The sequence below is a fragment of the Chiloscyllium punctatum genome, chromosome 7 (genome assembly GCF_047496795.1).
Source record: "Chiloscyllium punctatum isolate Juve2018m chromosome 7, sChiPun1.3, whole genome shotgun sequence".
Classification (NCBI taxonomy): domain Eukaryota; kingdom Metazoa; phylum Chordata; class Chondrichthyes; order Orectolobiformes; family Hemiscylliidae; genus Chiloscyllium; species Chiloscyllium punctatum.
In genome coordinates, this window is record NC_092745.1 from 29,591,480 (window position 1) to 29,609,506 (window position 18,027).

Here is an 18,027-nt window from a genome sequence, read left to right on the forward strand (position 1 = left end):
GACCCCTCAGGCGCTGGGTATAAAGAACCCAGGATATAGTTGTTGGGGTGGGGGGGTACAGCTGGCAGTAAATGGGTGAAGGGATGGGAATGTCATTGTAGCTCAGCTCTATGGCTGGTGGAGTTCAGGTGTCTGAGGTTGGGATGTTGGAGTCCAGGGCAGGGGAGAGTGGTGTGGTTGGGTATGTCTGTCTGGGACGGTTCATGGTGAATTGGGAGGAAATGTGGACAGTTTTATATTCACCAGGAGTTGCAGACCATGTCACTCCCTGTAGTGTTCCCAGGTTAGTGACCGGAACATTTTATAAATCTCTGACTTTTAACTCTGAAAAAGATACCAAGAGGGTTTCAGGTGCCAGACAATTGGTCACTAGAAGTTTTACCATCTTAAGAAATTCCCTTTGGCAGTGCACTGGGAGTCCAAGGGTCTGGAAGCCTAGCTTTCAGGGTATGCCTGGTCTCAGAGTACCTGGAAACAGTACGAGCAGGGTCTATGTCCCATGAGTGGTGTTATATTTAATTGTGACTGTATAGAAGAATAAGATTTAGAAGACAGAGATTTCTCCTGTATTCAATTGATCCATATGCAATTTATTCAATAATATTTTTGTAGAAATGGGCTTTTTACAAAGGTGAGTTACAACTTCATTAATGTAACAGTTAATCCTATCCTTCAAAATATTTACTTTGTCATAATATTCAGTATCAATCTGAAGAAAATAGAAGATATCTTTATATATAACATCTAAACACAAAATACATTGCCTCAATATCAATACATGCAGAGTGCCAACTGCAGACACACGTTGGGGCACATGAATCAGGGAATGAATCTACATCAGCTAGATCTCACCTGAACGGTGCACCACTACCGGGTGCACGTTAAAGACCGACATGTACCAGCTCAGCGTGCCTGTTACAGACCGACACGTACCAGCTCAAAGTGCCCATTGCAGAACAGCATGTACCAGCTTGGAATGCCCATTACAGACTGGCATGTACCAGCTCAGAGAGGCCATTACAGAACCAGTGTGTACCAGCTTGGAATGCCCATTACAGACTGGCATGTACCAGCTCAGAGTGCCCATTACAGGCCAGTGTGTACCAGGTCAGTGCCCACTACAGATGGGTATATACCAGCTCAGAGTGCCCATTACAGACCTGCATATACCAGGTCAGAGTGCATGTTTCTAACCGGCATGTATAAACTTGGAGTGCATGTTACAGACCAGTGTATACCAGCTAGGAGTGCACATTACAGTCCAACGTGCACCAACTCAGATTGCACATTACAGACTGTGTGTAACAGCATAATAAGGCGATAGGATGTAGAAGTAGAAGCAGAAGCAGATGCCTGATGTGTCGGCTTGACACTGTACAGTGACAGATGCAACACACATTATTTGGTTACTATTGGATGTGACTGATAGATTATTCACACAGCCATTCCAAAATAATTCAAATAGAACTATTTGAACTTCACTGGATCTAGGCATCCAAATCAAGAACTTTTAAAATATCAAACAGTGTGACAGGTCTAAAGCTGAAAAGCACAAAATCGGAGAGCTTTCTAGCTTGTCAGTAACTTTACTGTGCATCAGTGCAATATTCAAGTGAACAGTCACAAGCCCAGTGAATGGTCGATTTGAGAAGCTGCCTGGTTCTGGAAGAACATGGATTGTTTTTGTAAGTTGACAATTTGGAGCTCAGGCACATTTCTCAGAAAGAAGCGGTGCATTTAAAAACACCTTGGAAATTGTGCCTCCCCTGCCTTCAGCACTGGCACTGTGACATATCTCATACTTTACAGCAATTGTATTATACACAATCCAGCCACACTGTAAAGGTGGCCAGTATGGATGAATTGTATATACTGACTAGGTTGTATGCTTGATCACTGTACTGTACATTACAGACACACAGTCACATTTCCATATATGTACTGGTCACAGTATATATAACATGACAGCAAACATCATATGTAATTGTACAAACTGCAGTCAGAGTATGACTGACATTCCGGTGTAATTGCAAGCAGACAGTGTACACTGACACAAAACCATCTATCTTTAAATTGATAGCAGAGGACTAACCACAGTAGGTAGACACGAAGAGAAGGGCTGGGCTGAGACAGGGACAGCAGAATGGGACCGTTTTGGGATCCAGTGCAGTTGTGGTGATGGGTGGGAGCTTGGATGCTATTGCGAAGTGACCCACTTGCGCCAACAGTCAGACAATAACCAGCAGCTCAGGCTGGAAGACGGCAAACTCAATAAGCAACTTCATCCTTCAGCAATCAGCACAGCAGAGGTCAATATTCGGAAAAGTGTCCGTGCTGTCAGCTGCCAGGTCTCCAGATGATGCAGCGGTGCCTACTCTACGTTGCTCTGAACTCCTACTTTGATTTGAGGGGAGGAGCTGGGAGGAGCTGAGCGACAGCATAGAGTGTTACACTGGCACTGAGAGATTGTCCATCATGATGGGCTGTGGCTGCCTTTGGATCCAGAGGTCATCAGGGTTTTTCTTCTTGGTCGGGCCTTTTTGCCGCCGACAGCACTTGCAGCAAGTGTCCCGCCCACAACAACAGCCATAGCAGCAGAGACACACAATGAGAATCAAGAGCAGGATGGGCAGAAGCAGCAGAACCACCAGGCAGATCGAGTTATACAGCCCCTCATTGTGCTTTGCACAGATCAGCTCCCACACCGACTCAAAGAACATGCGCACATCCTCCAGCATTGCTACGCTGGCTTGCTCTGTCAGTCGCAGAGGTGGAGAGAATACTTACATACACACACACAGCGCACAGAGTGAATGTCCACACTCTCACACTATACAAGCAGAGAGAATGCTCAATATTTACAAGCTGGATATAAGCATGGAGGCTCCTGACACACAGAGTATAGGCAGATGGAGTGGGCTGGCCGATTGAACCGTTAGGCTGGAGAGAGGTCTTCAGGAGTTTATGCTTTACCTCACCTTCTTTACCACATGGACACTGAGAGAAGGAAAGAGAAAAAAACAATGAGAGACAAAAGGGAAATGGTCACATCTGACCCCAACCCAAAGAACACCAGAAACACCCTCCCCACTCCTTCCCATCCCACATCACCCCTCTTCTCATACATTCCTCTCCCAACATCCCCCTAGTCTCATCGATCCCCTCCCTACGTTCTGCACTCTGAAAGACTCAAGTTTGCCCAAGCTTCCTCAAACCCATCTGTCATAATTTTCACCCAACACAGGACCAAGTCAAACCCTACAGATAAAATAACCACAAAGCTGAACAGTGAGGGACAATGGTTCACATCTCCAACTCTGTACAGGAAGTCCAATTTCCAACCCTGATCAAAAAAAAAACATGTTTCGCTTCCTGAAAATCTCTGGGTGATCTTCTGACACCAGACTCGCCTGATAACCGACACATGGAGGTATTCTCAGAGGGCACAATGGGGAGGGTCAGCACAGATAATTCAGTTTAAAAAAAAAAGTATGAGCTGCTGTATTCGATAGATAATTTTTTTTTTTAAAAGATTACCTACAGTGTGGAAACAGGCCCTTCGGCCCAACAAGTCCACACCGCCCCGCCGAAGCGTAACCCACCCATACCCCTACATCTACGTCGAGATCTACATCTACCCCTTACCTAACACTACGGGCAATTTAGCATGATAAAGAGGTTAAATGCCCCAAAGCTGCGTTGAAAAGCTGACGAGAACTATCTGGGTTAGAATTAGTAGCCACATAGTAAAAGTAGAGTTGATTCGAAAGAGTCAGCATGGGTTTCTGAATGGGGAAAACCATGTCTAAATAACTTGGAGTGTTTCAAAGAGGTAATGCAAAGGGTTGGTGAAGGTGATGCCTCTGACATGATACACATAGGTTTCCAGAAGGCACTGATACAATGCCACATAAACTGAAGGAAAGTTATAGGCCATGGTATAAAAAAGGGACTGCAGCAATGTGGATACACATTGGCTGAGTGATAGGAAACAGAGTAACAGTCAGTGGAGATTTTTTAGGCTAGGGGTTGGTTCGTAGTGGAGTTCCCCAGGGGTCAGCACTGGGACCCTTGCTTTTCCTGATAAATATCAAATGTACTAGAACTTGCTGTGCAGGGGACAATTTCAAAGTCTGCAGGTGACACTAACTTCGGAATTGTAAACGGTAAGGAGGACAGCGTGGAAAGGACATTGACAAGTTGGTCAAGGTTCATTGCAGAGATGTGAGAGATTCTTTGTTCAGAAGAATGTTGAAAGAGGATATAAAATGAGGTACTATTCCACAGGGGTGGAGGAGCAGAGAGACCTGGGTATACCAGCTTGGGACACATGGAGAACACAGTTAATAAAATAGACAGTGTCCTTGGCTTTATTAGTAGGGGCATAGTGTACAAGAGCAATAAGTGAATGTTGAACATGTACAAAACACTTATTCGACCTCAGCTGGAGTTTTCTGTCTAGTTGTAGGTGTGCCACATTAATCAGAAAGATGCAAATGGACTGGTGAGATTGCAGAAGGAATTGGGAAGTTATGTTGAGGTTGTGCTGGGAATCGGTGAAGCCTCCTCTGGAGTATTTTGTTCAGTTCTGGTCACCCTGTTACAGGAAGGACATTAATCTAGAGAGGGTTCAGAAGAGGTTTACCAAGATGCTGCTGGGTATGGAAAGTTTGAATTATAAAGAAAGGCTGGGACATTTTCACTGGAGCATAGGAGGCTGAGAGGTGACCTTGTAGAGGTTTTTAATAGGGAAAAAGACACGTGCCATTTGCCCTTGTATGGGATTTCAAGACTAGGAGCATATTTTTAAGGTGAGAGGAGAGAGATTTAAAAAAGACATGAGGGGTAAATATTTTTACACAGACGGTGGTTCGTGTGTGGAATGAACTTCCTGAGGAAGTGGTGGTGTAGACACAGTTACATCGTTTAAAAGAAAGATACTTAGATTAGATTCCCTACAGTATGGAAACAGGCCATTTGGCCCAACACATCCACATCGACTCTCCAAGGAGTAACCCACCCAGACCGACTCCCCTACCCCTGACTAATGCACCTATCACTATGGGCAATTTAGCACGGCCAATTCACCTGACCTGCACAGGTTTGGACTGTGGGAGGAAACCAGAGCACCCGGAGGAAACTCACGCAGAAACGGGGAGAATGGGCAACGCCACACAGACAATCGCCGAGGTGGGAATTGAACCTGGGTCCCTGGTGCTGAGAGGCAGCAGTGCTAACCACTGAGCCACCATGCTGCCCCTTAGATAAGTACATGAATAGGAAATGCTTGGAGAGATATGAACTAGGAGCAGGTAGGTGGGACTGGTTAGCTTGGAACGAAAACTGAAAGAAGTGCAGATCCGGCAATTCAGAAAAAAAAAAACAAAATTGCTGGAAAAACTCAGCAGGTCTGGCAGCATCTGCAGAAAGAAATCACAGTTAACGTTTTGGGTTATGTTTGGGTTATCTGCTTTCTCTCCACAGATGCTGCCAGACCTACTGAGCATGTCCCAACAATTTCTGTTTTTGTTCCTCGTGCAGTTTGGGATTATGTTCGGCATGGAGACTGGTTGGACCAAAGGGTCTGTTTCCATGCTGTGTGACTCTACGCAATTTACATGAATGGTTCCAGGAATGAGAAACTTCAGTGATAAGGAGAGATTGAAGAAGTTGAGACTGTTCTTCCTGGAGAGAAGGTGGTGGCTGAAGGGAGATTTGACAGGCATTTTCAAAATCAGGAGTGGACTAGTTCAAGTAAATAGGGAGTAGCTGTTCCCACTCAGAAAGGATGAGGGGCATAAATTTAAAAATATGCACAGAAGCAGCCAGGGTAATGTGAGAAAAAGGTTTTAGCATTTAGCAAGACTATAGAGTATACAATGAGTCCTGCTAACTCTGCTTTATCTCCACAGATGCTGCCAGACTTGCTGAGTTTCTCCAGCTATCCGGTCTTTATTTCTGATTTCCAGTTCTTTGTGGAGTTTTTTTTTGCTGATGGAGTGCACAGCCTGGAAATATGGTGGAGGCAGATTCAACTGAGACATTCAAGAGGGGTGTCGGATAGTTATTTGGATGGTAATGGTGTGCAGGGATATGGAGAAAGGCAGAGGAGATGCGCGTCATTGCTATATGCCAGTTTGAACAGCTGGTATAAGTACAATGGACTGAATGTCCTCCTCCAGAGTTGGAATAATTCTGTGATTCTGAGAAACGGTGAGTGTGTAAGATGGTAGCTGGGTGAAACAGGTAAATGGGTGAGTCAGGTCAGAAGGAAGGTTGGGTCTAGACAAGTCAGATCAGAAAAGAGTTGGGTTATGGGATAGAGTTGGGGGCTGAGGCTCAATGTGAATGACTGGGAGTTCTAGTTATATTGTTACTCAGCCTACCATTTCCCCAGTAATTATCCAGGTAAGCTAATTGGAAACTGTGAGATCTCAGAGACAGACAGTTTCAAAGGTCCCAGGGAGCAGGGAAAATGTCTTAAGTTCATAATTCTAATATTTGTTTCTAATTTGTTCACAGGAGGACAGTGTCAAAATTTAACCCACATCTCTAATTGCCAGAGGGCAGTAAAAATCCAACTTTATTATTGTGGGGTCTGGAGTTACATGTGGGAAAGACAGGATAAGGATGGCAGATTTCCTTCCCTGAAGGGCATTAGTGAACCAGAATGATTCTTAAAAAGATGACAATTGACAGTTGGTATCCATTAGGATGGATTTCTATTCTAGACTTTCATTGAAAAACTTTTACTTAAAATGGTCGGATCAATACAGAGACTGCTGGAGGACTTCCAACGTGATTGGCAGAGTGCTTAACTGGACTCACGAAGAAGAGTCTTATCAGATTTGAATCAATAACTCTTGTTTCTCTCTCCACAGACACTGCCAGATCTGACGAGTTTCTCCAGTATTATCTGTGTGGACTTCAGATTTCTAACACCTACAGTATTTTCCCTTGCCCCAGAAACACTGGCCTGAAGATCTGCACGGTTAGTTCAGTGACATTACCACTCCATCACTGTCCTCCTCCCATAGCCAAGCTCTGGGGCAACTTAAAATGAAAGGAAAGTGTACACAGAAACGCAAAGAATCATGTAAATCCAGAGGAGTATGAATAACAAAGAAAGACAGAGCTGCAAAAGGGAAACTTCAAAATCATTTTTAGCAATATCATGATTAACACAGATTGGTGGAATACTTTGTTTCACAATGGAGAAAAGGGATAATGAAACTGACAACACTGGGAAATTAGCCATGAACTGAAGATCAGAATTAACTAAAATTAAATGCAAATCAGTAAAGTAGTATGAGATAAATAAGACCTCAAGACTGAGAAACTCCAAGGCTTTGATCAATTCCAACCCAGGGTTTTGAAGGACGTGAGGAACCTGCAGATACTTGAACCATCTTAGATTGGAAAACTGCTGATGGAATTCCATTCATTAAGGAAGATGTGAGAGAAATTACAAATTTATTGAATGAACATCTCCTGTGGAGTGTCTAGTTAAAAATGTAGTGAGAGGGCACTTAAAGACACTTCAACTAATCTGACAGACTTCACATGGATTTATAAAGGTGAAGAGATCTTTTAATGACGTGAGCGTCCTCAAGTGTTTGGGAGAGATTTACCAGAATGGGTCCAGTGATAAGGGGTTTTAGTGACAGAGTTTAGTTGGAGAAGCTGAGGTTGCACTCCATGGATCAAGCAGTGTAATGAACTGGAACTCACTGCCCACAAGAGTTGGTTTCGATGAATAATTTCAAAAAGGCAAGTGGACAGATTCTGGCAGGAGATAATCTTGCAGAGTAACGGGGGGAGTATGGGGAAATGGGACTGACTGATTGCTCCACAGGGGACCATCATGGGCGTGAGTGAACTCTTTCTGTGCTATAAAGTGATTAGGAGACAGAAGAATTTCTGAGGTAAACTACTCGGACTGCCAGAAGGCATTCAAGGATGTCTGACATAAAACAAAGACTATTAGCTAAAACTATTGAATGAATGGATAATTATTGACAGAGTTAGGAGGTTGGTTAGGTGACAGAGTACAGGGGTAATGGGATTGCACTTATTCAGGAAGGGCATGATGAAGGTCAGTGCATCAAAATCTATTTTAAATGTTTCACTATATTTAACATTCTAACAACTTTAATAACACATTAGAGAGGCACATGTAAAAACAGTCAAATTCCTCAACTCCAAAGTCAGTGATAGACAAAATGATTGCACCAAGCGGCTCAACATGGTGAGTGCAACACCACCAACTGAGGACACAGGAGTGAACGGTTCCTGCAAACTGTGACTGCCCAGAGAGAGAGTTGGTGTTTGCCAGACACAGATACCTTAAATGGTGCGTGTATGGAATGAACTGCCAGCGGAAGAGGAGGAGGTTGATACACTACAACATTTAAAAGGCATCTGGATGGGAATATGAATAGGAAGGGTTTAGAGGGATATGGGCCGGGTGCTGGCAGGTGGGACTAGATTAGTTTAGAATATTTGTTCAGCACTATTATGGACTAGGCCAGACCACTCAAAACATCCTTAAGCAGGCAGCCCAGACCATACTTTGCAATTTGTTTCAGTAAGTGTACAGTGAAAATTACCCAGATTAAGTTAGCGAGGTTGACCATCAGGTTTTAAAACAGACAAAAAGTTTATTCACAAAATTACACAATGAAACACGAAGAACAAAAAGTGGAGTCACAGATAGATAGGATAGTGAAGAAGGTGTTTGGTACGCTTTCCTTTATTGGTCAGAGTATTCAATACAGGAGTTGGGAGGTCATGTTGCAGCTGTACAGGACATTAGTTAGGCCACTGTTGGAATATTGCATGCAATTCTGGTCTCCTACGATTCAGAAAAGATTTCCAAGGATGTTGCCAGGGTTGGAGGATTTGAGCTATAGGGAGAGGCTGAACAGGCTGGGGCTGTTTTCCCTGGAGCTTCAGAGGCTGATTGGTGACCTTGTAGAGGTTTATAAAATCATGAGGGGCATGGATAGGATAAATAGACAAGGCCTTTTCCCTGGGGTGGGGGAGTCCAGAACTAGAGGACATAGGTTTAGGGTGAGAGGGGAAAAGATATAAAAACAGACCTGAGTGGCAACCTTTTCACAGAGAGGGTGATGCGTACGTGGAATGAGCTGCCAGAGGAAGTGGTAGAAAGTGGTACAATGACAACATTTAAAATACATCTGGATGGGTATATGAATAGGAAGGGTTTGGATGGATATGGGCTGGGTGCTGGCAGGTGGGACTAGATTGGGTTGGGATATCTGGTCGGTATGGACCAGAGTTGGACCCAAGGGTCTGCTTCTGCGCTGTGTCTATGACTGAATAAAGAACCCCTACAGAACACAGTCTGTCCAAAGTAGACTTAAGTATGGTGTTCCGAATACACGCAACAATCCCAATAAGCAAACCCCCTTTAAAGCACACTACAAAAAGGGCCAGATACTTACAGGTTGAAGTCAGAAGGGCAGAACAAACAGTTTCCACACAGCTCACTGTTGAACTCCCAACTAGACAGCTGACCACTCCCTTTTCATTCTACAGGTCACTTCTAAAACATGACCACTTTGGCCTGAAGTCTCCTCTGTTTACAAATGAACAAAAAGGCTGCTCAAAATCCTTTTCATCTCTGTACCAAACCAGACTGATCGGAGCCCGGCCTGGTTTGTTACCCCTCTGAAAAAAAGTCAAGGATGGAGTCTCCTTGAGTCAACGTACAGCTTTTGGGGGGGGGGGGGGGGGGGGGCGGGAAGGGACTAGCTATGTGATAGCGTGGACGAGTTGAACCAAAGGATCTGTTTCAATGCTGTGTGACTCTATACATTGATCACCAAAACAATTAGAAAGGCATTGGAAATTTTGCCTGTATGATTTTGGGGCTAGAATAAAAAAGGGAAAATTTTCTCTGGCTGTACATTCTCCTAGTTCAAGCACATCTGGAACACAGATCAGTTTTGTCAGCCACACCTTAGCAATATATTAAATAGGATGTAGTTTAGGCACAACAGATATCACTTGGATGATCAAAAGAGATTCAATAAACAAGGCTTCATTCTCTGCAGTACAAAAGGTTTCCAGTGATTTGATCAAGGCTGTTAGGATTTTGAAAGGAAGAGAAGACATCTATACTGAAGAGGGGACCACAGGAATCTGCCCATTCAGGAGTGAAACTAAGAAACACCCTATCACAAACGGTAATGGGGAGTCGGAAACTCTTGCTCACAACAAAGTCCAAGCAATAATTTGAAAGCTGAACTTGCTCATATTCAACAGCATTAAGAGGTTTGGAAACCTGGCAATGAGGATACAGGTCAACCATGTTCTCACCAATTGGCAGACCATACTCGAGGGACTGAATTATTTCCTTTTGTTGCCATTATCTTAAACCCCTCATTCCCACCTGCTCCCTCGTGGAGGTGGTGGACTGGGGTGGACAAAGTTTTAAAAAATAAAATCACAGGGGTGACCTTTTAGAGGTATACAAAATTATGAGGGGCATGGATAGGATAAATGAACAAAGTCTTTTCCCTAGGGTTGGGGAGTCCAGAACAGGTTTAGGGTGAGAGGGGAAAGCTATAAAAGAGACCCTAAGGGGCAACTTTTTCACACAGAGGGTGGTACGTGTATGGAATGAGCTGCCAGAGGAAGTGGTGGAGGCTGGTACAATTGCAACATTTAAGAGGCATTTGGATGGGTATATGAATAGGAAGGGTTTGGAGGGATATGGGCTGGGTGCTGGCAGGTGGGACTAGATTGGGTTGGGATATCTGGTCGGCATGGATAGGTTGGACCGAAGGGTCTGTTTCCATGCTATGACTCTATGGAGGAGAAAGTGAGGACTACAGATGCTGGAGATCAGAGATAAAAATATTGTTGCTGGAAAAGCGCAGCAGGTCAGGCAGCATCCAAGGAACAGGAGAATCGACGTTTCGGGCATAAGCCCTTCTTCAGGAATGAGGAAAATGTGTCTCCAGTTTCCTCATTTCCTCTCCCCCCACCTTGTTTCGGTCAAATCCCTCGAACTCAGCACCGCCTTCCTAACCTGCAATCTTCTTCGTGACCTCTCCGCCCCCCACCCCCACTCTGGCCTATCACCCTCACCTTAACCTCCTTCCACCTATCGCATTCCCAACACCCCTCCCCCAAGTCCCTCCTCCCTACCTTTTATCTTGGCCAGCTGGACACACTTTCCTCATTCCTGAAGAAGGGCTCATGCCCGAAACATCGATTCTCCTGTTCCTTGGATGCTGCCTGACCTGCTGCGCTTTTCCAGCAACACAGTTTCATCTATGACTCTATGATCAGGTTATAGTCCAACAGGTTTATTTGAAAACACTAGCTTTCGGAGCGCCACTCCTGATGAAGGAGCAGCACTCCAAAAGCTAGTGCTTCCAAATAAACCTTGCATCCCTCATCATAGTTACAGTTCATATTCAACCACCCTCCCCCCAATCCTCTTCCGCAAATCCACTCAGCATGTCTCTCATTCAGCCTTACCCCGCCATGTCCCTCAACCACATCGACTCGTCATGTCCATCAAACCCCTGCAGCCCTCATCCCTACCTACCTTACATATCCCAGAACCCCACTTGTACTTCATATTGCTGAAACCTACCTCTCTCTCATACCCTTCAGCCTGGCCTGGACTCCCCATAACATACAGGCTCGCCTAAATCCCCATAACCTTTAGCCTCAGATATACCCCATCACCTCGCTTAGACCACCGTCACCCTCTGCCTCACATAGCCCCTCATTATCCTCACCTACCCTGTCACCCTCAGTCTCACCCCTATCTCCATCACCTTCAGCCTTACCTAACCTCCTCAATCATCCTCAGCCTCACCTATCCCTTGATCATCAGCTACACTGATGCCTCATATCCCTCAAGCCTCCAAACCCCAATTTATTCAAATCCACCTCCTCCACATACCCCACAAACTGACCAACCCTGCATATCCCTCAATCCTTCCTACCCCAGCTGCCTCCCATATTGCACAATCCTCCCAGCACTTCGTATCCTTCAAACCTCTTTCATATCCCTCAGCCTCACCCCCAAAATCACCCTCAGCTACACCTCAACTAACCAAATCAGCCTTATCTCTTCACCCACAATTATCCTCAGCCTCACCTAGCCACGACCACCCTCACCTAACCTCCATTATCCTCAGCCACACCTAAACTCATTACCCCCACCTACCCCCCCCCCCCCCCAAATCACCCTCAGCCCACCTCATGGCCCCATTACAGTCAGCCGCACCACACCACTCACTCACCTCCCTGCCCCCCCCCCCAATCTCCCTCAGCCTCAGCTACCTCATCCCTCCACCTCCCTCGGCCTCACCTACAATCGCCCCCAATCACACTCGGCTGCATCTACCCGCATCACCCTCGAGCTCCCCTACCTCCACCAATCACCCTCGACCTCCCCTACCTCCCACAATCCCCCTCAACCTCAGCCCCCATAATCCCCAATCTCACTGAGCCCAGAATCACTCTCAGCATTAACCATCCTCCCCCGTCACTCTCAGCCCCCAATCACCTTGAGCCTGACCCACTCCCACCAATCACCCTCAACTTCACTGACCCCTGCCAGTCACCCTCAGCTTCCCCTCCATCCCATCACCCTCAGCATCACCTCCATCCCCAAATCACTCCAAGCTTCGGCCGCCATGATCCTCAGGCTCACCTATATCCCAATCAGTCTTGGCCTCACCTACCTCCCCAATCCCGCTCAGCCTCTATAATCCTCAATCTCACTGAGCCCCCAATCACCCTGGCCTCACCCAACTCCCCCGCCTCCCAAAACACCCTCAGCTCATCTTCCCCCAATCATCCTCGGCCTCAGTCCCCACAATCCTCAGTCTTACCTACCCCCTCATCACTTGCGTCCTCACCTACCAACCACCCTTCCCCCCCCCACCAAAAATCACTCACGGCCTCACTCCCCCATCAAAATCACTCACTGCCTCCTCCACCCCACAAAAATCGCTCGCTGCCTCACCTACCCCATTCACTCCCAGCCTCAGCCTACATAATCCTCAGTCTCATCCCCTCCCCCAATTATCCTCAGCCTCATGTACCCCCATCACCCTCAACTACCCCATCACTCTTAGCCTCACCTGCCCCCCACAATCACCCTCAGCCTCACTTGCCCCTAACTGTCAACTAAACCAATGCCTCATATCCCCCATTTACTCAACTCCACCTCCTCCACATACCCCGCCAATGCACCAACCTTCCATTTCCCTCAATCCTTCCTACCCCAGCTACCTCTCACATCTCGCAATCCCACCTGCACCTCACATCCTGGAGACCTCTCTCTCATATCCCTCAGCCTCACCTTATCCCTCATATCACCACACCCCCCATCACCTTCAGCCACCCCCATCACTCTTAGCCTCACCTATCCAGCATCCACCCACACGAACATATAGAAGTAGACCATTCACTCCTTGAGCTTGCACCCCAACCCAATTGGATCATGGCTGATTTGTTGTGTTTCCATCCCCACAATGCCGTCTGCCTCGGATAACCCATAATTCCCTGACCTGAGAAGAATCTATCACTCTCATCACCCTCACCTACTCCCCCCAAAATCACCCTCAGCCCACCTCATGGCCCCATTACAGTCAGCCACACCACACCACTCAATGATGCCACTTCCACTGCTGTCTTGAGGCAGAGACTTGCAAGCTGCACAATCCCCTGAGAAAAGGAAAAGAAAATCTCATCTCAATCCTAATCTTCAAACAGCAGCTCCCTGTTTAAGAGGAAGCATCTGCTCCCCATCCATCTGGTCGAGACCATGCAAGATCTTACAGACTTCAGTCAAATTACTATCCTAAACTCCAATGAAAACAAGTCCAGTGTGTACAACATCTTTTCATAAGGAAATTTATATATACAGCAACCTTTTGATTATCTAGCACCTAAGGAGTGCTAAGGAGTGTGGGCTAAGGAGTGTGCCAGTTGATCAAATATTCTGATTGGTCCAGAGGTCCACACAATCAATGTAAAAACACATATCAAGTCATAGAGATATAATACTGGCGGTGTACACATCAACTGTTACACTTTATTTGCAGTATAAATTACTAAAATAACGCAACTGTGTTTCAAATAAAACATTGTCAGAGACAAAACAAAACTGCAGATGCTGGAATCCAGACAGGCAGGAGGCTGGAAGAACACGGAGTATCAGGAGGTGGGAAGTCAACATTTTGGGTGTAACCTGTCTTCAAATAAAGCACCTGCAAAAAGCCTTCTCACTCGCACTCAACTGACTACTCAGACATCATGGAGATCACGAGAATATGGCAAACGTCTGGTATTTCAGGGATATAATTTTTTCCAGTTCATCGAGAATGCTGGCTCAGAAGGTGCCAGTTAAAACAAAATGTGATGTAAATGCATATTTAAGGCTGAGATACGTCGGTTCTTGATTAGTAGAGAAAATCACAGGTTATGGAGAAAGGGCAGGAATGTGAATGTAAGGAATATTGCATCAGCCACAACAACAGCTCGGGGTCAATGGGCCGAATAGCCTACTCCTGTTCTTATTTCTTATCCAAGCCACTCATTCCAGATATCAATCCAGTAAAACTCCTCTAAACTGCTTCCAATGTATTGACATCATTCCTCAACTAAGGAGAACCAGAATAGTATTTGAGATATGGTCTCACCAATGCTCTGTGTAACTGAACAGAACATCCTTACTTTCATGTTCAATTCCTCGTAACAATGGCTAACATCCCACTAACCCTCTTGAATTGTGCTGTCCCTGCATACTAATGTATGACTTGTACACTCAGAAGCTGCATCTCAGAATGCTGCAGTTGTTTTCCGCTTAAAATTCTGCTTTTGAAATTTCTGCTGGTGAATATCACATTTTTTTCACATTAAATTCTATCTGGCAGACATTTGCCTCCTCACTCGACCTGTCTGTACCTGTCTGCACCATTTTCATTCTTTTTTTTCCCCACAGCATCCTTTCACACCTATCTTTATACTGACTGCAAATTTCAGTCCCATGCCATCATTCCCCTTGTCTAAGTCACCTATATAAATTATTAAAAGCTCAGGGCCCAGAGGAGATGTCAATGGGAAATAATGATCAACTTGCCACGTTGCGCTAACCAGAAAAAGACCTATTTCTGCATACTCTGTTCCTGCCAGCCAGCCAGCCAACTCCCTATCCATCCCCTATATCATGAGATCCTACTTTGCACAATAAGCTTCTATATGAAACCTAGTCACAGAGTCACACAACGTAGAAACAGATCTTTCGGCCCAGCTCGTCCATGCCAACTAAGTTTCACAAACTAAACAAGCCCCACTTAGAGTCATACAGCACAGAAACAGACCCCTTGGTCTAACCAATCTATGTGGACCATGTTCACAAATTAAGCTAGTCCCACCTGCATGTTTTTGGCCCATATACCTCCTATTCATGAACTTATCCATATGTTGTTTAAGCACTGTAACTGTACCTGCATCCAACACTTTCTCTGGCAGTTCATTCCACACACAAACTGCTCTCTGTGTAAAAATGTTCCAACCCCGCCCCCAACACTGTCCTTTCTAAAACCCTTCTCATTTCACCTTAAAAATTCATCTCTTCATTTTGCGCTCTTCCAGCGTAAGGGGGAGAAAGACTTTCGTCATTCACCTTATGATTTTATAAACCTCAATAAAGGTCATCCCTCAACCTTCTACACTTCAATGGAAAAAAAAAAGTCCCGGCTTTTTCAGCCTACTGTACCTCAAACCACCCATTCCCGGAAACATCACGGTAAATCTTTTGTGAACCCCTCCTGTTTAATAATATTCTTCCTAAAGACTGGGCAACAAGAACTGCACAGTCAAGTTCCCCATACTCTCCAGCAAGATCATTTACATATTGATAAAGAAAACCTTCTTGAGAATGTTTAACAAGTTCTTCATAATCCAAACCTTAACACTATGGCAGTCCCAGCCAATGTTTGGAAAGTTAAAATACCATACCCTACCATGACAACATTCTTAACATATATTTGAGATCTCTCTACATATTTGCTTCTCAGTTTCCTTCTCACGATTGAGGCAGCACGGTGGCACAGTGGTTAGCACTGCTGCCTCACAGCGCCAGAGACCCGGGTTCAATTCCTGCCTCAGACGACTGTCTGTGTGGACTTTGCACATTCTCCCCGTGTCTGCGTGGGTTTGCTCCGGGTGCTCCGGTTTCCTCCCACAGTCACAAAGATGTGCAGGTCAGGTGAAGGGGTAAATGTATGGGTGGGTTGCTCTTGGGAGGGTCAGTGTGGACTCGTTGGGCCGAAGGGCCTGTTTCCACACTGTAACTACTCTAACCCAATTGTGAGGCCTACAGTACAATCCCATCAAATTGCTATCTGGAAATCTAAATCCATGGCAAAGTATTCCCCCCCCCCCCATCTCCCTAATCCATGATGCTTCTTCAGAGACATCTTCTAAATTGGTGAACCGTGATTTCCATTCCCCAAAGCCCTTCAGCTTTCCCCCATAAAGAACTGAACTCTAACAACCTCTAACGAGAGTCTCCCCCCGTTAACCCTCAACCCCATCTTCCCCCCTCAGTGACCTGCCTTCTCTCTCACATTGACACCAGCTGGAGGAGGAGCAGCAGCAGACGGGAGGGAATCATTCCCCCCTCTCCCCCACCCCCCAGACTTGAACACAGCCAGTTGGGGAAAGTTCGGTGATGAGCTACACTCGAAGCTCAGGGGAGTGTAGTGTTGTGTCCCCACCCCCTTACCAGGACAGGCCTGGACCTACCTGTGGAAGGCCGCAATCTGGAACACGTTGTCGGAACCCCCAGCACAAGACTCTCCGCTGACTGACCCGGGAAAGAGAGACTCAGCCCAGCGTGTGGGGGGCAGGTCCGCAGACAGGTCCGAAAGCACTTGCCTTGCCGCTTGCTCACTCCCCCGTGCTCTCAGGTAGTTATCATTTGAGCACTGGCTGGAGGAGCGGGTCTCTCTCTCTCTTTCCGACTTGCTCCCTCGCTGAGTGTCAGTGCTCCCACTGTGGTCAGTAAGTTTGATGCCTTCACAACTGACGTCAAAGATCACATAGTGACTAAAACTTCCTGTTTATTTAAGCAATTGCTCGTTAAAGCCAGGCTTGTTGCGAGAGAGAGAGAGAGAAAAAAAGCTTTGTTCAACTCCCTGGACCCAATAAGAAAGTGACTCTCACTCTGCTTGTAATTTCTGACATGGAGGACTATTTTTAGCCAGTCTGTGCTAACTTTAGATACCAAGGGGCTCAGCTTAAACTCACAACACACTCCCAAGAGGCACTGAGTATTTTGAAGACAAGCCAGAATGTCGGTGGTGCTGAGATGACTGCAGTGTGTTGGAATTTACCTCCTGGCTGGATAGGACCTGGGTAGAACTGTAAAAGATCTGGTTGAGTGAGTGCAGGCGCGTACTTGTCTCATACCAGCAGCCGAGTGATTGGAACAATCTCCCTTTCACACAGCCTGATGGGTGGGTGGAAGGAGGTGTCCACAAAGGGAGGGGCGAGGTACACGCTGAACACACACCTCAGGGGGGAAGTTAAAAAAAACAAGCAGGAAGGGAACAGAGGGATTGGACAAGAGGGGAGAGGCTGCAATACCAGGGACACAGCGCAGAGCTAGGAGCAGAGACGTGGGAGGGAGAGGCACACACAGAAAGGATAGGGGGAAGAGAGAGAGGCACACACAGCAGGGATAAGGGGAGAGAGGCACACACAGCAGGTATAGGGGGAGAGAGGCACACACAGCAGGTATAGGGGGAGAGAGGCACACACAGCAGGTATAGGGGGAGAGAGGCACACACAGCAGGTATAGGGGGAGAGAGGCACACACAGCAGAGATGGGGGAAAGAGAGAGGCACACAGCAGGGATAGGGGGAGAGACACACACAGCAGAGATGGGGGGGGGAAAGAGAGGCACACACAGCAGAGATGGGGGGAGAGACACACACAGCAGAGATTGGGGGGGGGGGGGAA

General features: G+C 46.2%; 1 protein-coding gene across 2 annotated transcripts; it reads right to left on the bottom strand.

Moving 5' to 3' along the window:
• Window positions 1–558: 558 nt before the first annotated feature.
• Window positions 559–17,493, bottom strand: LOC140479556 (uncharacterized protein KIAA0040 homolog). Of its 2 annotated transcripts, none has more exons than XM_072573375.1 (2): window positions 16,810–17,493; window positions 559–2,997 (listed from the first exon to the last, which is right to left on the bottom strand). In XM_072573375.1, exon 2 carries the CDS (start codon window positions 2,736–2,738, stop codon window positions 2,448–2,450), a length of 291 nt encoding a protein of 96 aa, XP_072429476.1. In that variant the 5' UTR covers window positions 2,739–2,997; window positions 16,810–17,493; the 3' UTR covers window positions 559–2,447. The 2 variants fall into 2 exon arrangements, with proteins under 2 accessions (XP_072429476.1, XP_072429477.1); XM_072573376.1 differs by lacking the exon at window positions 16,810–17,493 and adding an exon at window positions 9,468–9,598.
• Window positions 17,494–18,027: the final 534 nt, after the last annotated feature.

What these genes read in the sequence shown, in the direction of transcription:
- LOC140479556 (XM_072573375.1), bottom strand. Translation starts at nt 2,738, where the DNA reads ATGCTGGAGGATGTGCGCATGTTCTTTGAGTCGGTGTGGGAGCTGATC.